This window comes from Entelurus aequoreus, linkage group LG13 (genome assembly GCF_033978785.1).
Source record: "Entelurus aequoreus isolate RoL-2023_Sb linkage group LG13, RoL_Eaeq_v1.1, whole genome shotgun sequence".
In the NCBI taxonomy this organism is placed as follows: domain Eukaryota; kingdom Metazoa; phylum Chordata; class Actinopteri; order Syngnathiformes; family Syngnathidae; genus Entelurus; species Entelurus aequoreus.
In genome coordinates this window covers 52,284,095-52,308,538 of record NC_084743.1, presented here as the reverse complement: position 1 = coordinate 52,308,538, position 24,444 = coordinate 52,284,095, and the positions used below count along the sequence as shown (strand labels likewise).

Sequence of the window (24,444 nt, the reverse complement as noted above, 5' to 3'; positions counted from 1 at the left end):
GCTTTTTATCTATGCCTCAGTGAATTGAGCCCACGTGGACATATTAGTGCTGCTTGTGCACGCAGCATCAATAATAAACCCTGGTGTGTTGTTTAGTTCCAACGGGAAACAACTCTCAGGTTTCAAAACCTGCTGTAACTGCCTCACCGAGGTCTGCTATCACACCCTTTAATGTGATGATTCAGACACCCGTGGTGGACACACACACACACACACACACACACACACACACACACACACACACACACACACACACACACACGGTTCCAGAGCCAAGCCTCCCCTTAGCAGCACTTGCACACAAAGCATCATCAATAAACATGTGGCAGCCCACCTCTGCTAGTGTTAGCGAGCTGATTGGCGCTCCACTGCAGCTTCTCAGGTCAGCAGATCTGCTCCTGCTTGCCTTTCTGCAGGATTAAAAGGGACTCCTGTCGCAGTCCCGCAGGGCCACCGGGATCACAACAACACCGACAGGCGGCGGCTACAGCGGACGCATTCTTCTATACGACAGCGTTATTTTAAACACGCCATAAAAGTTATGATCCGCTCGGTGTAGTTTAGGTCCGTGATGGACGGCCACAAGGGTTATGATTTACCACACCGGTGTGTGACTTTTCACACTGAAGTGCTTCTCAGTTACTTTCTGTTACGGAAGAAAATATTTTGCGCTCCCTCCAATGCGACTATAAATAGTATAGTTTGTCTATAAAATTGTTATAAGTACACCTCTGCATAACATTGTATCTTTATTAACATTCCTCGTCTCCCACCGTAGTCACAGTGAAGCCAAGCGCAACCTACGCTTTGTCGAACTCTACCCCCCCCCCCCCCCCCCACTCAAACCAATACAATAAACAGCGTGAACAAACAATTTATGCTATTAATGAATATCCTCATACTGCATATGGTGTTGCTGCTACTAGAACCTTCATTTCCTTGAGGGAACATATCTAAGGCAGTGTGTGCCGCGGCACACTAGTGTACCGTGAGATATTGTCTGGTGTGCCGTGGGAAATTATGCACCTTAACCTAATTGGTCCAAAAAATAATCTTTGCAAATTAATAATTATAATCTGCAAATAATGTGCCGTTGCTTAGTGTCTGTGCTGTGTAGAACTCGGCAGGGTAACCACGTAATACTCCATGTCAGTAGGTGGAAGAAGGTAGTTAATTGCTTTGTTAAAGTCGGAATATGTAGGGTGAGACGAGGATGGTTTGTTGTGATCCCAATATGCAGACCACAGCGGGAGACAGCGTGCAGGTTAAAAGGTATGTAATGCTTAAACCAAAAATGAACGAAAGGAAAAAGCAATGCCTATGCAAAACGAAAGTAAAACTGAACTGGCTACAAAGTAAACAGAAACAGAATGCTGGACGACAGCAAAAACTTACGGCGTCCACAAAGTACATCCGTACATGACATGACAATCAACAATGTCCACACAAAGAAGGATAGCAACAACGTAAATAGCCTTGCTTGCTAACACAAAGCAGAACACATGAAACTGCTACAGGAAAACACCAACAAAACAGGAAGGGCCACCAAAATAACAAGAACTAAAGCACTACACACAGGAAAACACCAACAAACTCAAAATATGGCACGACGACTGGTGGAGTTTCATATTTTAACCTTTTCTGCTGGTGGTGTGCTGCTGGATTTTTTATGAAAAAAATGTGCCTTGCCTCCAAAAAGGTTGAAAAACACTGATCTAAGGGACTGACACGTTTCCATTCAACCTAGTCCAGGGGTTTTAAACTAATGAATATAAAGAACAATAACGACAACTAGATGAGGCAATTCCTGAAGGAATTGCGTGTGAATGCTCCAATGCTGACATTGAACTGAAATCCTGGAATTGTTTTATAATTGTTGAAGTAGAGCACATAATTCTTTAACAGGCTGATTATTTTGAAGTTGGAACAGTTTGAATCAGATGAAAAATGTGCGAGTTGTGGAACTTTGAAAAATGTCCCAATCTTTTCAATGGAAAATTTCTCCAAAATTTGGGGATTTCGGGAAAAGCGGGAATTTTGTTTTAAAATGGTAAAAAATTTGAATGTTTTGAATGAGTTGAAATGGTTGGTGTTGGAATTTTTCAAATCGGTCGAGAAATGTTGAAGGAGTAACATTTTTAATTGAGAAATGATATTAAGGAATTTTGGGAAAACCGGGAATTTTTACAGTTCGAAAAACAACTTTTGTACAACAAACTTTTTTGTCCTGATTAAGAGGAATGTTTGGACGGTGGAACGGTTGAAGTGGGTTGATAAATGTGGAAGGAGTAGTCGCCAGAAAAAAGGGTCAAAAAAGGGTTTGAAAAAACGGGAATTCCTGGAATTTTTTTTAACTTGGAAAAATGATAGTTTAAATGTCCAAGATGAGTGGAATGTGTTGAAGGTGGAATGGTTTGAATCGGTTGAAAAATTTGTAAATATATGTGAAAAATGGCTACCGGTAATTAATTTTCAATAGGAAAAATGTCCCGGAAAACCTGGAGTTCTGGGAAATCTGAGAAGTTTTTGAATTTGTCAAGGGAAAGCCCACGATTCCCGAATAGGCTGAACAGTTTGAAGTTGGAACGGTTTAAAACGGATTAAAAATGTGGAAGGCAGAGCACGCCAAAATCTGGAGACGAACAATAATAATAAATAGATGAATTTTGGTGTAGAAAACCATATGTGTGAATGTTTTGGAGCATTCACACAATAACACAGTATACACACAACAACAAAGAGCAACTTCCTGTAAGCAAGCTACACTATGAAAACAAAGAGTCAGATTTTACAATAAAAAAACTGGCAGCTCAGTCGCCGGAATTTTACCATAAAAATAGAAGTGGTACTGTTTTTCCATTTTCCGTAATGCAGTCTGTAAAAACAACAATGGTAGATTTTACGGAAATTAAAACTTAGTCGCCGAAATGTCCCCATAAAAATTACAGTGGTGACGTTTTTCCATTTACAATAATGTACTGTGAAAACAATGATCGTAGATTTTATAGTAAAAAACTGGCAGCTCAGTACCCAGAATTTTACCATGAAAATATCACTAGTGTCCTTTTTTTCATTTACAGTATTGCACTGTAAAAACAAATGTAGATTTTACGGTGTAAAAAAATAAAAATAAAACTGGAGTTACTAGTAGAAAGAGTTTACAAATTTGCAACATTAAATACGTGATTCTGAAGGAAATACTTCACAAATATCAACATTGTCACACATTTGAACATAAATGCCCTTCACTTGTGTTTTTGCAGCCAGTTTACATAACAGCTATCATCATTATACTGGAGCGTACATTTGTTTTGAAATGACACTTTAACCTTAAGACAGGGCGTAGTGTATGTTCGCAAACTAGCAACTAGCGCTAATAACAATACGTTTCTAAAACTCAAATTTCACATCGCTATTGCTGTATTTTCATACAAACATGACATTGCTGTCACTGTCATCGATCCTTCTATGAACGTACACAACAGTTTAAGCTAACTAAAATATCGTTGACATGTATGACTTAAGTGTTATTATGACAAAGACAATAAAATGAATTGATTGATTGATTGAATTGATAACTTTAGTCTCTTCAGCTGCTAGCTAACAATAATGTCCTGTTGTCATGAAATCATTTAACAGCTATATAACAGTTTGGAATACTTTTTAATTTCAATAATTCAAGTAAATAACTACGATCTGACATCAAGAAGTACTACATACACTCATTTTTTTATTATTTTCCATAAGACGGTTGTAAATGTAAAAATTCATGGATGTTGTTCTAATAGACGCTGAGATCATTATTCATGCGTTCGTTACCTCTCGTCTCGATTACTGTAACGTATTATTTCGGGTCTCCCTGTGTCTAGCATTAAAAGATTACAGTTGGTACAAAATGCGGCTGCTAGACTTTTGACAAGAACAAGAAAGTTTGATCATATTACGCCTATACTGGCTCACCTGCACTGGCTTCCTGTGCACTTAAGATATGACTTTAAGGTTTAACTACTTACGTATAAAATATTACACGGTGTAGCTCCATCCTATCTTGCTGATTGTATTGTACCATATGTCCCGGCAAGAAATCTGCGTTCAAAGAACTCCGGCTTATTAGTGATTCCCAGAGCCCAAAAAAAGTCTGCGGGCTATAGAGCGTTTTCTATTCGGGCTCCAGTACTATGGAATGCCCTCCCGGTAAAAGTTAGAGATGCTACCTCAGTAGAAGCATTCAAGTCCCATCTTAAAACTCATTTGTATACTCTACAAAGTTTCTCATAGTCATTCACATTGACGTCCCACTTGGGGTGAGTTTTCCTTGCCCTTATGTGGGCTCTGTACCGCGGATGTCGTTGTGGCTTGTGCAGCCCTTTGAGACACTTGTGATTTAGGGCTATATAAATAAACATTGATTGATTGATTGATTGACATTGTTTAGGCGATCTAGGTTAGCATATGCATGCTATACGTGTATGCTAACTTCTTCCCAATTGTTTTTACCCTCTTTGGAACGTTCTGATGTGAACAAAAAGTCCTTAACTGTATTTTTAGAACATATGAACCAGCCAAAAATGGTCCAAAGGAGGTACTATGGACATCCCTATTTTGCATACTTTCCTTTTTTTTTCTTTTTTTTTTTCCTTTACTTTTGTTTTATTTTAATTTTTTTATTTCATTTTATGTGCTAATAAAGCTGTGGGCTGCAAATGGCAAGCGGGCCACACTTTGGACACTCCTGTTGTACATATATTGACAACAACATCCAACCTAAACCAGCTTACGTAGGGATAGATGCAAAAAGAGTCTTTTTGTGTTGATTTGTGTTCATATTTGTACAACAACACAGCATCCACTTCAGGTTTTGCTGATCAATAATGTTTTAAAACAGTCTAAAACTAACCCACGCAGATATGTTAAGACGTGAGACAATTGGTATTAACAATTATCTTTTACGCTCTTTTTTTCCCCCATTTTTGCTGTATTTTCTTTTAGGTTTAAATGTGTTGTTAAATAAATAATAAAAACAATTAACTGTGGGCTGTAAATGGCAAGCGGGCCGTACTTTGGACACTCCTGTTTTATAAATATTGACAATATTTATTATTAATTATGTGAGTATTTTTATGTACCGTATTTGTATCTATTTATCTATGTTTTTATGTGTTATTATGAATTTGCACTAAATTAGTTTTGCTTACAATTTCGTTGTACAATGTACAATGACAATAAATATATATTCTATTCTGTTCTATTCTATTCTAACATCCAACCTAAACCAGCTAATATAGGGACAGATGCAATAAAAGTCTTTTTGTGTGGATTTGTGTTCATATTTGTACAATAACACATCCAACAAGTGTTTTATTATATTTGCTGTTTCAAAACAGTCTGGAACCAACCAATGCAGATATGCTAAGACGTTAGGTAATTACTAATTAGTAGAGATGTCCGATGATATCGGCCTGCCGATATTACTGGCCGATAAATGCTTTAAAATGTAATATCAGGAATTATCGTATCGTTTTTTTATTATCGGTATCGTTTTTTTTTGTTTTTTTTTAATAAATCAACATAAAAAACAGAAGATACACTTACAATTAGTACACCAACCCAAAAAACCTCCCTCCCCCATTTACACTCATTCACACTCATTCACACAAAAGGGTTGTTTCTTTCTGTTATTAATATTCTGGTTCCTACATTATATATCAATATATATCAATACAGTCTGCAAGGGATACAGTCCGTAAGCACACATGATTGTGCGTGCTGCTGGTCCACTAATAGTACTAACCTTTAACAGTCAATTTTACTATATTTAATTAATTACTAGTTTCTATGTAACTGTTTTTATATTGTTTTACTTTCTTTTTTATTCAAGAAAATGTTTTTAATTTATTTATCTTATTTTTTTTTATTTTTTAAAGGACCTTATCTTCACCATACCTGGTTGTCTAAATTAGGCATAATAATGTGTTAATTCCACGACTGTATATATCGGTATCGGTTGATATCGGTTTTAGTTGATATCGGTATCGGTAATTAAGGGTTTGGTCAATATCGGAATATCGGATATCGGCAAAAAGCCATTATCGGACATCCCTGCTAATTAGTATTAACATTTGAACTTTTTAACTCTTTTTTCCATATTTTTTGCTGTAGTTTTTTTTGGTTTAATTGTGTTATTAGATAAATACTAAAAAAATTATAATAAACTGTGGTCCGCAAATGGCAAGCAGGCCACACTTTGGACACTCTTGTTTTGCGTATAATGACAATAACATCTAACCTAACCAAGCTAACATAGGGACGGATGCAAAAAAAAAGAGTGTTATTGTGTTGATTTATGTTTATATTTGTACAACAAGACAACCTCCAATTCAGTTTTTTATTATCTTCACTGTTTTGAAACAGTCGAAAAACCAACCCATGCAGATATGCTACGATGTTACATTAAGTAGGTAATTAGTATTTACATTTGAACTTTTTGACGTTTTCCCCATTTTTGCTGCAGTTTTTTGTTGTTGTTATTGTTTAATTGTGTTGTGGGGGTAAGTCGTGGGTCAAAAAAATAGTTGGCCGTGGGCCACAAATGACAAGTGGGGCCGCACACTCTTTTACATATATCGGCAATAAAATCCAGCCTAACCCAGCTAACATAAGAATAGATGCAAAAGAGAATGTTTTGTGTTGATTTGTGTTCATATTTGTACCACAACACAACATTCAATAATGTTTTTGATTATCTTTATTGTTTTTAGAAACTCTAAAGCCAACTCATGCTGATATGATAAGATGTTACAATAAGAAGATACTAGGTGTCAACATTTGAACTGTTTCCTCTTTTTTTCCCCATTTTTGCTGTAGTTTGTTGTTGTTGTTCAATTGTGTTGTTAGAATGTGTCATGGGTCAAACTGTCATAGGTCATCCAACTGTTTTTAAAAAAAAATGCTACTGTTTTTACAAAAAGGTCTAAAACCACCCCATGCAGATATGTTAAGACAGTAATTAGTATCAACATTTGAACTTTTTGCTAATTTCTTCATCCTTTTTTACGGTTTTGTTTTGTTTAATTGTGTTGTTACAATGTGCTGTGGATTAAAAAACTACATTTGCAAGTGGGCCGCACTTTGGATAATCCTGTTTTACATATGCAAACAATATCATCCAACCTAACCCAGATGTGACATAAGAACAGATGCAAAAAAGGTGTTTTGTGTTAATATGTGTACAGAAGGTCCAATAAAACGCGGGTGTGCAAACTTGTTTGCAACAAGGATACAGAAAAATCAATAGATTTAGATATTTTGTATATTTCTTGATGTTTTAAAGAAGCTAAATCCAACCCATGCAGGTATTAGTAATCACGTTTTAAAAATGTTGTGTTACATTATGCCTTTTTGCACTTTTTTTCCATTTGTGCTGTTGATTTTGTTTGTTTTTTTGTTTTTGCTCAAATGTCTTTTTTTAGAATGTAAATAAAAATAGTATTCCACACTTTGGACACCTGTGCAATACTGACACTAACAGAGGGATGCTCATGTTCATAACATGTTTATGTTATTGCAGAGGTGTGGAAATTAGGGATGTTTCTAACATTTTGGTTACCTTTAGTTGACACAAACAGATACATGTTTATTTGGGACAGTGCATATTAAAAAAGACCCAAGGATCATAACATGACTCATATAAAAACTACAGAAGCCTGCACAGGTGTCCATTATATTGAATTATACCTATTTTGTATTTCTGCACCGCCCCTTCAAGTTGGTCTGCAGGACCCCTGGAGGTCTCACTTTGGAGAAACCAATGCACTGTTCTAAACGGCTTATCAAATCGTTTCATATAGTCCCATGAGGCCACCGGGAACAGAAAGCACCTGCTTTGAGGCCCTGGTCTCTGGGACACCTTCTAGTTTTTTGGAGGCTGGCTATTAACACAATCGCTGCTATCGGATTGCGCGTCTCTATTTACGCACGGACCAGGATCAGGTTTCTGTGCGTCAAGACGATCAAAGCGCATTGTGAGAGATGACAAATTCCGCAGATTTTCCCCCTTTTTAAGTCCCGGAGCTGGTAAATAGGCTTCAAGTGGCAAGAACACCCTTTGTTACAACATGTAATTTTCTTTTTTTTTTTTATTTAAAAAAAAAAAAGCCTATATAGTCATTCCACTTTTAAGTAACTTTCTTTTATATTCCACATTAAAAGACTATATTGTATGCACGTTTTAATAGTACAATCAAAACAAAGTTCTTGAATAAATGTAAAAGTGTATTTAACTCTATTTGAGACTTCTAAGATGTTTAATTATCATTAGAAATTACTCAACCATAACTATTTATTTGCATTATTTTATTATCTATGTTTTTATTTTAGTTGTAATATATCTATTAAGTACTATTATTGAAAAAGTTATTTTCCAACTCATTTGGTGAGTTTTTTTCCAAAACTATTGCACAAGTATAGAATCAAATATATATAACATGTATTAAATAGTAAAAAGTCATTGACTTGGTTTTCATACATTATTCTAAGTGCAAAAATGTTTTTAATTAAATAAGAAAAGCGCAGTGTGTTTGAAACCACAAAATTTCCCAAATGTACATGACCATTATTTTGGATTTGAAATTTCTTGCAATGATTATCTTAAAATTCGGATGCAAGTGCACAGTGTAAATAAATGTGTGTGTGTGTGTTTCTCTAATTGCACTGTGAGGTCTCAGCCTGCAGCCTCACTTCTCCTGCTCCATGCCTGTGAATCAGTGTAGCAAAAAAACTGACCTACTTACTGAGTTGAAGAGCCGCCTCTGCTCTCCTCCTCTTAATGACCCGCACTATCTAACCCCTGTGTGCATTCAGATTGACACAACAACCCTATTATGTATTTCCAGTGCCAAAAACCCAACAAATACATAAATGCCTCCACAGTCTCCTCCACGAATGCTAAACTATACCCCCTTAAAAGTTCAAAAGCCTCTTTTTTTTTTTTTTTTTGCAACTTATGAACATTGCTTTAACACCCAAATAGCTTGGGTCAGCACCCTTCTGGGCCTGCAGGTTTGTGCAAAAGTGAACTCCTTACTAATAATTAGCCTAGTATTTATTTTTTTAACCCAGTCAAGTGTTGGTGTAAAAAAAAGCATAAACGTGATTAACTAAAATAAAAAACGCACACAAAGAAAGTATCGACCTACCCTCTTCTCCATGCGACTCGCCAGGCGGTTCTTCCCCGGAGATGATGATGCTCTGCCCGGCTATAGTCCAGCAAGCTCAGCCTCGGTGCTCTGGAAAAGATGTAACGTTGTTTTCAAAAGACTGATATAATTTCTTAACCATGCAGTATGAAAAATAGATATAAGGCATCTTGGTGAGTATTACACCATAATTAGCCGACTGCACTACAAAATGTCGCACCTAAACGTAAATATGTTCCAGTGTTAAGTCCAGAGAGCGGCGGCTTCCTCAAGCTGCTCGCTTCCGCCCGCAGCGCCTCTCCGTGCGGCTGTGTGCTGCTCCAGCGGTCGGGGGGATGCTCGGTCCACGCGGTCGGGGAGAGAAGGCGAGTGTCCAGGCGTGCAAAGTGCAAAATGTCACCGCTGGTGTTTTTGTTTTTTTCAGGCTGAAGAAGAAGAAGAAGGAGAAGAGGAGGAGGAGGAGGAGGAGGAGGAGGAGTGACGATGGTGGCGGCGTGCAGGAAGGTTTCCGAGGGTCAAAACGCGACGGGGTCTCTTCTTGCTCCCCCTACCCTTCATCCCTCCGCCTGCTTTACTCCTCCTCCTCATCACGCAGACAAACCCCCACCTTCTTCTTCTTCTTTGGAAAAAAAAAACCCAACTAATTTGCTGCATTTCCACGAAGATAACTCTTTATTCTACAAACTGTATATAATGCTATTATCACATTAAAATGACGTCATCTTGTTTTTCTGTGCTCGAGGGCCCCTTTTAGTTTAATTTAGGGATGTCCGATAATGGCTTTTTGCCAATATTCCGATATTGTCCAACTCTTTAATTACCGATACCGATATCAACCAATATCGATATATACAGTCGTGGAATTAACACATTATTATGCCTAATTTGGACAACCAGGTATGGTGAAGATAAGGTCCTTTTTTTTTAAAATTCATAAAATAAGATAAGATAAATAAATCAAAAACATTTTCTTGAATAAAAAAGAAAGTAAAACAATATAAAAACAGTTCCATAGAAACTAGTATTTAATGAAAATGAGTAAAATTAACTGTTAAAGGTTAGTACTATTAGTGGACCAGCAGCACGCACAATCATGTGTGCTTACGGACTGTATCCCTTGCAGACTGTATTGATATATATCCATCCATCCATCCATCCATTTTCTACCGCTTATTCCCTTCGGGGTCGCGGGGGGCACTGGAGCCTATCGCAGCTACAATCGGGCGGAAGGCGGGGTACACCCTGGACAAGTCGCCACCTCATCGCAGGGCCAACACAGATAGACAGACAACATGCACACTGATATATAATGTAGGAACCAGAATATTAATAAAAGAAAGAAACAACCCTTTTGTGTGAATGAGTGTGAATGAGTGTAAATGGGGGAGGGAGGTTTTTTGGGTTGGTGCACTAATTTTAAGTGTATCTTGTGTTTTTTATGTTGATTTAATAAAAATAAAAATACAAAAATAAAAACGATACAGATAAAAAAAACGATACCGATAATTTCCGATATTACATTTAAAAGCATTTATCGCCGATAATATCAGCCTGCCGATATCCGATACTCCGATATGGACCGAACCCTTAATTACAGATACCGATATCAACCGATACCGATATATACAGTCGTGGAATTAACACATTATTATGCCTAATTTGGACAACCAGGTATGGTGAAGATAAAGTCATTTTTTAAAAATTAATAAAATAAAATTAAGATAAATAAATTAAAAACATTTGCTTGAATAAAAAAGAAAGTAAAATAACATAAAAACAGTTACATAGAAACTAGTATTTAATGAAAATGAGTAACTGTTAAAGGTTAGTACTATTAGTGGACCAGCAGCACGCACAATCATGTGTGCTTACGGACTGTATCCCTTGCAGACTGTATTGTTATATATTGATATATAATGTAGGAACCAGAATATTAATAAAAGAAAGAAACAACCCTTTTGTGTGAATGAGTGTGAATGAGTGTAAATGGGGGAGGGAGGTTTTTTGGGTTGGTGCACTAATTTTAAGTGTATCTTGTGTTTTTTATGTTGATTTAATAAAAATAAAAATACAAAAATAAAAACGATACAGATAAAAAAAAACGATACCGATAATTTCCGATATTACATTTAAAAGCATTTATCGCCGATAATATCAGCCTGCCGATATCCGATACTCCGATATGGACCAAACCCTTAATTACAGATACCGATATCAACCGATACCGATATATACAGTCGTGGAATTAACACATTATTAAAAAAAAGTAAAACTCTGGAACTCTCTCCACAATGAAATAAAGCAATGTAAAAACACATTTCAATTAAAAAAAGTCTTTAAAAACAGAACTATGATGTTATATGAGCACTGACAAAAGGGACGCAAAGGGAAAAATAAGGGGAAAAAAATAAAAATAAAAAATAAAAATAATAATAAACACACAAAAAAAACAACGCTTACATGATCCTACATGACTGTAGGTATTGTATAGTCTAGCTTTCCTTTCATTTTTTTTTTTTTTTTTTTTTCTTTATCGACATGCACTATGGATCCTTGGTTGAATGATCACATTGTTCTTAGCTTTGTTTGGTTTGAATGATACCTTGTTATAATAGCCTTGTTCTATTCAGTTTTGTTTGGTTTGAATGATTACCTTATTCTTTTTCAGTTTGTTTGGTTTGGATGATTGCCTTGTTCTTTTTCAGTTTGTTTGGTTTGAGTGATTGCCTTATTTTTTCAGTTTTTGTTTTGTTTGTTTATTTTTTGTTCAACTTATCTTGCTTGTTTATTCTTTTCATTGATTGTTTGTTCTATTAATTTCTATGAGTGTGTGCACTGGGTAGGGGTACAAACTTGTAGTTTTTAGGCAACAATAACTTTTCTTGTCAACTGGGTCATACATGTCCTGTAGCCTTTTTTACTACTCTAGAGTCTACGCCCCTGGTGGGTGGGTGCGTGTGGGTGTGGGTGCCTGTGTGTGCATATGTGATATATTGTTTTGTATTGATTTGTTGCATTGGATGTTCTAATGCACTACCGGCAAAGAGATACCAAGAAAATGTTTCTTTTGTGCGAAGGGGCAGGAAATATAAGATTTTCTTCATCCTGTTCCTTTTCGACATGGCTGTGTATTGAATGCAGTAAGGTATGTGAGATTGTTGAAATGTTGTTGAAATGTACACATCCAAGTACGAAATAAATAAATAATTGAATTGAATTGAATTGAATTATGCCTAATTTGGACAACCAGGTATGGTGAAGATAAAGTCCTTTTTTTTTTAAATTCATAAAATAAGATAAGATAAATAAATCAAAAACATTTTCTTGAATAAAAAAGAAAGTAAAACAATATAAAAACAGTTCCATAGAAACTAGTATTTAATGAAAATGAGTAAAATTAACTGTTAAAGGTTAGTACTATTAGTGGACCAGCAGCACGCACAATCATGTGTGCTTACGGACTGTATCCCTTGCAGACTGTATTGATATATATCCATCCATCCATCCATCCATTTTCTACCGCTTATTCCCTTCGGGGTCGCGGGGGGCACTGGAGCCTATCTCAGCTACAATCGGGCGGAAGGCGGGGTACACCCTGGACAAGTCGCCACCTCATCGCAGGGCCAACACAGATAGACAGACAACATGCACACTGATATATAATGTAGGAACCAGAATATTAATAAAAGAAAGAAACAACCCTTTTGTGTGAATGAGTGTGAATGACTGTAAATGGGGGAGGGAGGTTTTTTGGGTTGGTGCACTAATTTTAAGTGTATCTTGTGTTTTTTATGTTGATTTAATAAAAATAAAAATACAAAAATAAAAACGATACAGATTAAAAAAAAAACGATACCGATAATTTCCGATATTACATTTAAAAGCATTTATCGCCGATAATATCAGCCTGCCGATATCCGATACTCCGATATGGACCAAACCCTTAATTACAGATACCGATATCAACCGATACCGATATATACAGTCGTGGAATTAACACATTATTATGCCTAATTTGGACAACCAGGTATGGTGAAGATAAAGTCCTTTTTTTTTAAATTTATAAAATAAAATAAGATAAATAAATTAAAAACATTTGCTTGAATAAAAAAGAAAGTAAAACAACATAAAAACAGTTACATAGAAACTAGTATTTAATGAAAATGAGTAACTGTTAAAGGTTAGTACTATTAGTGGACCAGCAGCACGCACAATCATGTGTGCTTACGGACTGTATCCCTTGCAGACTGTATTGATATATATCCATCCATCCATCCATCCATCCATTTTCTACCGCTTATTCCCTTCGGGGTCGCGGGGGGCACTGGAGCCTATCTCAGCTACAATCGGGCGGAAGGCGGGGTACACCCTGGACAAGTCGCCACCTCATCGCAGGGCCAACACAGATAGACAGACAACATGCACACTGATATATAATGTAGGAACCAGAATATTAATAAAAGAAAGAAACAACCCTTTTGTGTGAATGAGTGTGAATGAGTGTAAATGGGGGAGGGAGGTTTTTTGGGTTGGTGCACTAATTTTAAGTGTATCTTGTGTTTTTTATGTTGATTTAATAAAAATAAAAATACAAAAATAAAAACGATACAGATAAAAAAAACGATACCGATAATTTCCGATATTACATTTAAAAGCATTTATCGCCGATAATATCAGCCTGCCGATATCCGATACTCCGATATGGACCAAACCCTTAATTACCGATACCGATATCAACCGATACCGATATATACAGTCGTGGAATTAACACATTATTATGCCTAATTTGGACAACCAGGTATGGTAAAGATAAAGTCCTTTTTTAAAAAATTAATAAAATAAAATAAGATAAATAAATTAAAAACATTTGCTTGAATAAAAAAGAAAGTAAAACAATATAAAAACAGTTACATAAAAACTAGTATTTAATGAAAATGAGTAACTGTTAAAGGTTAGTACTATTAGTGGACCAGCAGCACGCACAATCATGTGTGCTTACGGACTGTATCCCTTGCAGACTGTATTGATATATATTGATATATAATGTAGGAACCAGAATATTAATAACAGAAAGAAACAACCCTTTTGTGTGAATGAGTGTGAATGAGTGTAAATGGGGGAGGGTGGTTTTTTGGGTTAGTGCACTAATTGTAAGTGTATCTTGTGTTTTTTATGTTGATTTAATAAAAAATAAAAATAAAAAAAAACATACAGATAAAAAAAAAAAGCTACCGATAATTTCCGATATTACATTTTAAAGCATTTATCGGCCGATAATCTAGTTTAATTACAAGTAGGGGTGGGCCGGAAGGTCGATACACGCGTCAATCATATCGGTACACGTATCGGGTCGATACAAGCGTGCGTTCTGTCATTTGTTTCATTCATTCATCCATCCATCCCTTTCCTACAGCTTGTCCCGTTCGGGGTCAGTGAGCTTGAAAATATCTGGGTACATATGGAGAGAATTTTGATTTATATATAGAATTTTGAAATGTATGTGTGTCCTCAAAATCCCATGTACATAACACACTTACAGCTACTTAACCAACAGGAAGCAATACGTGAAGCGAGGCGAACACACGTCTACAATGTGTGTTTGGAAAGTATTCACAATGCTTCACGTTTTCCAATTATTATTTTTTTGTCCTCAAAATTCTATAGACAATACCCCATAATAACAATGTGAAAATGTTTTGTTTTTTTTGCAAAGTTGAAAAAAGAAAACCCACAAGTATTCACAGCCTTTGCTCAACACTTTTCTGATGCACCTTTGGCAGCAATTACATTCTCAATTTTTTTTTTATACGATGCCACAAATGTGGCCCATCTGTCTTTGCAGCACCTCTCAAGCTACCTTAAGTTGGATGGGAAGCGTTGGTTTTCATCCAGAATGTCTCTGTACATTGCTGCATTCATCTTTACCTCTATCCTGACTAGTCTCCCAGTTCCTGCCGCTGAAACCCATCCCCACAGCATGATGCTGCCACCACCATGCTTCACTGGTATTAGCCTGGTGATGAGCGGTGCCTGGTTTCCATCAAATAGTTCAATCTTTGTCTCATCAGACGAGACAGCTTTGTTTGTCATGGTCTGAGAGTCTTTCAGGTGCATTTTGGAAAACTTTTTACTAAGAAATAGCTTCTGTATGGCCACTATACCATACTGGCCTGATTGGTGGATTGCTGCAGAGATGGTTGTCCTTCTGGAAGGTTCTCCTCTCTCCACAGAGGAATGCTGTAGCTCTGACAGAGTGACCATCAGGTTCCTGGTCACCTCCCTGACTAGACTAAAAAGAATGCAGCAATGTACAGAAACATCCTGGATTAAAACCAATGCTTCCCATTAGGGGTGTGGGAAAAAATCGATTCGAATTCGAATCGCAATTCTCACGTTGTGCGATTTAGAATCGATTCTCATTTTTAAAAAATCTACTTTTTTATTTTTTTATTTATTTATAATTTAAAAAAAATATATATTTTTTATTTTTTAATTAATCAATTCAACAAAACAGTACACAGCAATACCATAACAATGTAATCCAATTCCAAAACCAAACCCAACCCAGCAACACTCGGAATTGCAATAAACAGAACAATTGAGAGGAGACACAAACACGACACAGAACAAACCAAAAGTAGTGAAACAAAAATGAATATTATCAACAACAGTATCAATATTAGTTACAATTTCAACATAGCAGTGATAAAAAATCCCTCATCATCCATCCATCATTAGACATTTATAAAAATAAAAATAAATGAACAATAGTGTCACAGTGGCTTACACTTGCATCACATCTCATAAGGTTGACAACACACTGTGTCCAATATTTTCACAAAGATAAAATAAGTCATATTTTTGGTTCATTTAATAGTTAAAACAAATTTACATTATTGCAATCAGTTGATAAAACATTGTCCTTTACAATTATAAAAGCTTTTTACAAAAATCTTCTACTCTGCTTGCATGTCAGCAGACTGGGGTAGATCCTGCTGAAATCCTATGTATTGAATGAATAGAGAATCCTTTTGAATTGGGAAAATATATTTTTTTATTTTATTTTATTTTTTTTCCGTTTTTGAATCGAGAATTGTTTTGAATTGAAAAAAAAAATTGATTTTGAATCGAATCGTGACCCCAAGAATCGTTTTTGAATCGAATCGTGGGACACCCAAAGATTCACAGCTCTACTTCCCATCCAATCTGATGGCGCTTGAGAGGTGCTGCAAAGAGGAATGGGCAATAGGATCGATACAAATGTTGATCAATACCCAGAGGTAATATCAGTATATTGGCATTATTAGCGCGATGAGATCGATATTTTTCATTCATTCATTCGATGATCTTGAATATTTTTGAGTAAAAAGTACCATTATCAGTACCGGTATCAGCGATACTGGTGATATATTTATTTGTTTTGTATCCGTTCCAAAATGTGCAAGCCTACAAATTAGTAGTAGTGCAAATTGTGCATTATTTTATGATCTATGTACTGTTTCTTGGTATTGATACAAATGACATTTGTATCAATACCAAGAAATAGTATCAGTATCTGGGCACTACCAGCTCCTCTATATTCCATTTCATGTACTAATATTTTTTTAGTAAAAGTGGTATTAGTATCAGATATACTGGCCATGTTCATTAGTATCGAATTCTTACCAACATTTGCTTTATGCCCTCCTAGGAAGTAGGGGTAAGTATGATACAATACGATCATATTGATATAGTATCGATATCAAGGGGGTACCCTTGTAACGGTAACTGGTAACTGTAACTGGTCGATACTAGCGGGATAGATCTCCTCTAGTTTCATTCAAAGAGTTTGAACATTTTAAAAGTAAAATGATTGATATCAGTATTGGCAACTGCTCTGTATTGACTTGGTATCAAACACTTAAAATGTGTAGTAAATCCCAACCCTGTTAGACGCGTCCACCATGTTTAAGGTTGGCGGATCGATGCAGTGTCAATCGTATCAATATCAAGGGTAGTTTCAGTATCGGATTGATATCAGTGTGCTGAGATCGATATTTTTACGTTTTTGTCAATGTTTAGTTATTTATTGATATTTTGGTGTGTGTTGTTCACATTGTTGATAGTGTTATATTTCTGAATTGTTAATTGCAGGTGCGGGGGGAAGAGGGTGGGGGGAGAGACTGAGCCTAAAGAGGTGCATGTAAAACGTCACTTCATGAATAACATGGTATTATCAGTACCGGTATCAGCGATACTGGTGATATATTTATTTGTTTTGTATCCGTTCCAAAATGTGCAAGCCTACAAATTAGTAGTAGTGCAAATTGTGCATTATTTTATGATCTATGTACTGTTTCTTGGTATTGATACAAATGACATTTGTATCAATACCAAGAAACAGTATCAGTATCTGGGCACTACCAGCTCCTCTATATTTCATTTCATGATACTAATATTTTTTTAGTAAAAGTGGTATTAGTATCAGATATACTGGCCATGTTTACTTAGTATCGAATTCTTACCAACATTTGCTTTATACCCTCCTAAGAAGTAGGGGTAGGTATGATACAATACGATCATATTGATATCGTATCGATATCAAGGGGGTACCCTTGTAACGGTAACTGGTAACTGTAACTGGTCGATACTAGCGGGATAGATCTCTTCTAGTTTCATTCAAAGAGTTTGAACATTTTAGAAGTAAAATGATTGATATCAGTATTGGCAACTGCTCTGTATTGACTTGGTATCAAACACTTAAAATTTGTAGTAAACCCCAACCCTGTTAGTCGCGTCCACCATGTTTAAGGTTGGTGGATCGATGCAGTGTCAGTCGTATCAATATCAAGGATAGTTTCAGTATCGGATTGATATCAGTGTGCTGAGATCAATATTTTTACGTTTTTGTCAATGTTTAGTTGTTTATTGATATTTTGGTGTGTGTTGTTCACATTGTTGATAGTGTTATATTTCTGAATTGTTATTTGCAGGTGCGGGGGGAAGAGGGGGGGGGATACTGAGCTTAAAGAGGTGCATGTAAAACGTCACTTCATGAATAACAGGGTAGTTCATATGAAATGTTATTGCAAATGTAGCCCCTTCCTGCTCTGTCACTGATAAGAATATAATAGCACATTTCCCAAATATTTGAAACTGTCCTCTGTTGTTCCGCAGTAGTAGTGGCTTTGATCCCCTAGACCAGGGGTCAGCAACCCACGGCTCTTTAGTGCCACCCTAGTGGCTCCCTGGAGCATTTTTAAAAAAGGATTGAAAATAGAAAAAGATGGGGGAACATTTTTTTTGTTTGTTTTAGTATGTTTTTTGTTTCAGGAGAAACATGACGCACACCTTTCCAATTGTTTCCACAGTTTAATATATTTGTGTGTATGCTTCACTGATGAGAGTATTTGGTGAACATCGTTTTGTCCTACTAATTTCTGCGGTTTTTGAACTCACCGTAGTGTGGACTGTGACGCAACAGTTTGTTTACATGTAAAATCTTCCACTCCTTCTTTGTCTCACTTTGTCCACCAAAAGTTGTATGCTGTGTGTGAAGGCACAAAGGTGAGCTTTGTTAATATTATTGACTTGTGTGGAATGCTCATCAGGCATATTTGGTCAGTGCATGACCGCGAGCTAATCAATGCTAACATGCTATTTAGGCTAGCCGTATGTTCATATTGCGTCATTATGCCTCATGTGTAGGTATATTTCAGCTCCTTTTTACTTTTATCCTCTTTGTAAATAATTTACTTTTGCATGTCTCATGACACATTATCTGTATGTAATATTGGCTGCATTTCTGATAGTTGTTTGTGTGCCATGTTGTTCCAGACCACAGCAAACATTACCTAGCTTGCCAAAGATGGTAATAAATCTATCATGAGAAGACAGTCTGCCGTTTCCTTTAACTTGGACACACACATCTATACCTTTGGCCATTAAAAGCCAGTAATTTCCAGGAGTTATCTCACATTCTGATTTACTAATGTTTTACAATGTTGTAAAAATGTGTAGAATAAATATTACAAAATTTTATATACAAATATTATAAACAAAATGCATTTCTAAAGTTATTTTTTAGGGGTGCAGCCATCATTTACTCACATTAGTGAAAAGCAAGACTCTATTACATGAATATTTATATATTTTTGGATCTACAGTTTATTTATGTATTGTTGTGTTTACACAGGAGGGCAAATGGTAGTTTTACTAATTTTTGCACTTTATATTGACAATTCAATCCAATAAATGGGTATTATTGTATCATTTTGTTGCTATTGTTATTTTTGTTGGCTGACAACAATATTAACAACAAAAACGGAAAATGAATTAGATAATTTATTAATAAACCATATATTAATTGTTATCATGTGATAAAAAAAAAATTATAGTATGATTCAAATAATCATTTATGGGTCTAAAAAATTTTAAGTAAAAAGCATCAGTACTTGTTATCGGATCGATACGAATATTTGCAGTATCGTCCAACCCGATCACTAACTGCAGCAGATAAAAGGATACCTCTTTGATCTTGCCGCATCGTATATTGTTGTTTTTGCATATTGTTAAAATTGTTCACAAATAAACGTGTTTATTTGCCCGGTGTCATATTTTGATTATGATATTAATTAACAAATTAAAGGCAAAGTATAACATATTTCAATCATCTTCGGTATCAGTGTTGACAATACTGTATACCGCTTGCCTGTATTTGTTTTTTAATGTGTAAAACTCAATTAAAAATTCATTCAATAACTGTAAAAGGCATATTTTGGGGCTTAGAGTATCAAAACAAAATGCATTTCTAAAGTTATTTTTAGGGGTGCAGCCATAATTTACTCACATTAGTGAAAAGCAAGACTCTATTACATGAATATTTATATATTTTTATTCTACAGTATATTTATGTATTGTTGTGTTGACACAGGAGGGCAAATGGTAGTTTTACTTATTTTTGCACTTTCTATTGACAATTCAATCCAATAAATGGGTATCATTGTATCATTTTGTTGCTATTGTTATTTTTGTTGGCTTACAATAATATTAACAAAAAAATTGAAAATATATTAGATAATTTATTAATAAACTATATTTTCATTGTGTTATCATGTGATCAACAAATTATATTATAATTCATATAATCATTTATGGGTCTAAAAAAAAAATTCAGTAAAAAGCATCAGTTACTTGTTATCGGATCGATACGAATATTTGCAGTATCGTCCAACCCGATCACTAACAGCAGCAAATAAAAGGATACCTCTCTGATCTCGCCGCATCATATATTGTCGTTTTTGCATATTGTTAAAATTGTTCACAAATAAACGTGTTTATTTGCCTGGTGTTATATTTTGATTATGATATTAATTAACAAATTAAAGGCAAAGTATAACATATGTCAATCATCTTCAGCATCAGTGTTGACAATACTGTATACCGCTTGCCTGTATTTGTTTTTTAATGTGTAAAACTCAATTAAAAATTCATTCAATAACTGTAAAAGGCATATTTTGGGGCTTAGAGTATCAAAACAAAATGCATTTCTAAAGTTATTTTTAGGGGTGCAGCCATAATTTACTCACATTAGTGAAAAGCAAGACTCTATTACATGAATATTTATATATTTTTATTCTACAGTATATTTATGTATTGTTGTGTTGACACAGGAGGGCAAATGGTAGTTTTACTTATTTTTGCACTTTCTATTGACAATTCAATCCAATAAATGGGTATCATTGTATCATTTTGTTGCTATTGTTATTTTTGTTGGCTTACAATAATATTAACAACAAAAATATTCAACAAATATATATTTTTTATTGTTATCATGTGCTCAACAAATTATAGTATAATTCATATAATCATTTATGGGTCTAAAAAAAAAATCAGTAAAAAGCATCAGTTACTTGTTATCGGATCGATACGAATATTTGCAGTATCGTCCAACCCGATCACTAACAGCAGTAAATAAAAGGATACCTCTTTGATCTCGCCGCATCGTATATTGTTGTTTTTGCATATTGTTAAAATTGTTCACAAATAAACTTGTTTATTTTCCCGGTGTTACATTGTGATTATGATATTAATTAACAAATTTAAGGCAAAGTATAGCATATTTCAATCATCTCCGGTATCAGTGTTGACCAAACTGGCCCTGTATTTGTTTGCATCGATATCACATTTTGCAGTATCGCCCACAGCTAATTAGGAGACTAATTTAAAGGTTGGCACACGTTGTCGGCCATAAATTGTGCTTGATGACGTGTGATAATAGCTTTTAAAGTGTTTTATTGTCACGTCTATCCCACATGGATCAGCCTTTTGACGCAGCACAAATGTTACCAATTGGTCCTCGCTTTTGGTTTCGTTTTCACTCAAAAGAGAGGGGGGGAAAAACATCTCACCCACTGCTGGAAAAGCCAAATTCAAGAGTGTTGTGTTGTAAATGACACCTCAGTAACATCATAATTATTCCAAATGCGCTTCTTTACCGGCTCCCGCTGCGATGGCCAACAGGCAGCCGCACTTCAATCACCGGCGGCCTGGCGGGGAACAGCAGCCCGGACAGGAGGCTCCATGGGCGGCACGGAGTGAGAGCGTGGGGTCGCTAGTGAGTCTGGTGCTGCGAGGACCTGAGGGGGCTTTCAACTCCGCGGGGTGCAGGTGTTCCAGTGGGGGTGATCACAGCCACCCACCCCCTCCTACATCCATTGCAAGCAGGACAGAAGAAAAAAAAAGTTGCTTGTTTTGACTTGTTGACAATGAATCAAAAGGATTAACTTCTCAAGTCTGGCTTTGTCTGCAGGGGAATTCCTAGCAAGATCTTGATGCTTTTCCAAGTGATGTCATCAGCTGTTGATGGACATGATAGGAATTTACATCACAAACATTCAATAGGAAAATGTATTAATTTATTAATCACACCAATGTTTGTGGTGTCATTTCTACATATTCATAAAAAAAAACATTCAGTTTAACTTGTGGGGTTTAGTTTGTGCTAAAACACTCAAAGGTTCCATGAAACTTTAGATTCCATCCAAAATATACAAACCCCGTTTCCATATGAGTTGGGAAATTGTGTTAGATGTAAATGGAAACGGAATACAAGGATTTGCAAATCCTTTTCAACCCATATTCAGTTGAATGCACTACAAAGACAAGATATTTGATGTTCAAACTCATAAACTTTATTTTTTTTTGCAAATAATAATTAACTTAGAATTTCATGGCTGCAACACGTGCCAAAGTAGTTGGGAAAGGGCATGTTCACCACTGTGTTACATGGCCTTTCCTTTTAACAACACTCAGTAAACGTTTGGGAACTGAGGAGACAAATTTTTTAAGCTTCTCAGGTGGAATTATTTCCCATTCTTGCTTGATGTACAGCTTAAGTTGTTCAACAGTCCGGGGGTCTCCGTTGTGGTATTTTAGGCTTCATAATGCGCCACACATTTTCAATGGGAGACAGGTCAGGACTACAGGCAGGCCAGTCTAGTACCCGCACTCTTTTACTATGAAGCCACGTTGATGTAACACGTGGCTTGGCATTGTCTTGCTGAAATAAGCAGGGGCGTCCATGGTAACGTTGCTTGGATGGCAACGTATGTTGCTCCAAAACCTGTATGTACCTTTCAGCATTAATGGCGCCATCACAGATGTGTAAGTTACCCATGTCTTGGGCACTAATACACCCCCATACCATCACAGATGTGTAAGCTACCCATGTCTTGGACACTAATACACCCCCATACCATCACAGATGTGTAAGTTACCCATGTCTTGGGCACTAATACACCCCCATACCATCACACATGCTGGCTTTTCAACTTTGCACCTATAACAATCCGGATGGTTATTTTCTTCTTTGGTCCGGAGGACACGACATCCACAGTTTCCAAAAACAATTTGAAATGTGGACTCGTCAGACCACAGAACACTTTTCCACTTTATATCAGTCCATCTTAGATGAGCTCAGGCCCAGCGAAGCCGACGTTTCTGGGTGTTGTTGATAAACAGTTTTCGCCTTGCATAGGAGAGTTTTAACTTGCACTTACAGATGTAGCGACCAACTGTAGTTACTGACAGTGGGTTTCTGAAGTGTTTTCCTGAGCCCACGTGGTGATATCCCTTACACACTCATGTTGCTTTTTGATGCAGTACCGCCTGAGGGATCGAAGGTCCGTAATATCATTGTTTACGTGCAGTGATTTCTCCAGATTCTCTGAACCCTTTCATGATATTACGGATCGTAGATGGTGAAATCCCTAAATTCCTTGCAATAGCTGGTTGAGAAAGGTTTTTCTTAAACTGTTCAACAATTTGCTCACGCATTTGTTGACAAAGTGGTGACCCTTGCCCCATCATTGTTTGTGAATGACTGAGCATTTCATGGAATCTACTTTTATACCCAATCATGGCACCCACCTGTTCCCAATTTGCCTGTTCACCTGTGGGATGTTCCAAATAAGTGTTGATGAGCATTCCTCAACTTTATCAGTATTAATTGCCACCTTTCCCAACTTCTTTGTCACGTGTTGCTGGCATCAAATTCTAAAGTTAATGATTATTTGCAAAAAAACTAAATGTTTATCAGTTTGAACATCAAATATGTTGTCTTTGTAGTGCATTCAACTGAATATGGGTTGAAAATGTGCAAATCATTGTATTCCGTTTATATTTACATCTAACACAATTCCACAACTCATATGGAAATGGGGTTTGTAGATCAATACTGGCAAAATAAAATATACATTCAAGTTTGCTTCATCTTTGATGTTTAACTGTCATACCTCGTCACATTGCGCTTGAAATATTGCGTCTTTGCCTAATCACGTTTCTTTAAAGCATTTTTAGCTTAAATCAAACATTTTATAGCATAACGATGGCAAAATAAATTTTAAATATCAATATTACAGTTGCGTTAGTCAAACCAATCAGAGTGCGCTGTTCAGTATCATGGCCACTGATAGGCTCAGCCTCAGCCAGCAATAGTATGTTGGATTAAAAGAGTGTAATGGTGACCCATATGGGTCTTATTTCATGCCTTGAGGGCTCTCGTAATGTTGAAAAACGGTTTTAGAAGGTCGTAACCACGTTTTTATGCTCTCGCTATGAAAATCTTCCATAATTAATTATTCCTACTTTGTGGAAATGTGTTTATTGTGATCATGTCCGGAATCAATTAACCACAATAAAAGAGGGAATGCTGTATTGCTTATTTTTGAGTACATTAATCAGGGTTTCTGCAGGTATCAGCACGTCTAAT

General features: G+C 36.0%; 1 protein-coding gene across 2 annotated transcripts in view; it reads right to left on the bottom strand.

Moving 5' to 3' along the window:
* The window catches only part of LOC133663903 (homeobox protein meis3-like), a 95,743-nt gene that overhangs the window by 40,338 nt on the left and 30,961 nt on the right, over positions 1-24,444 (bottom strand). Inside the window, exons 3-5 of one of the 2 annotated variants that reach the window (XM_062068630.1) lie at positions 21,960-22,031; positions 21,671-21,880; positions 9,195-9,284 (exon numbers count right to left, since the gene is read on the bottom strand). In XM_062068630.1, the coding sequence (XP_061924614.1) occupies positions 9,195-9,206 (12 nt within the window). In that variant the 5' untranslated portion in view covers positions 9,207-9,284; positions 21,671-21,880; positions 21,960-22,031. Of the gene's footprint in view, positions 1-9,194; positions 9,285-9,414; positions 9,660-21,670; positions 21,881-21,959; positions 22,032-24,444 lie in introns of those variants that run through there. The other variant, XM_062068629.1, reaches the window with a different exon arrangement.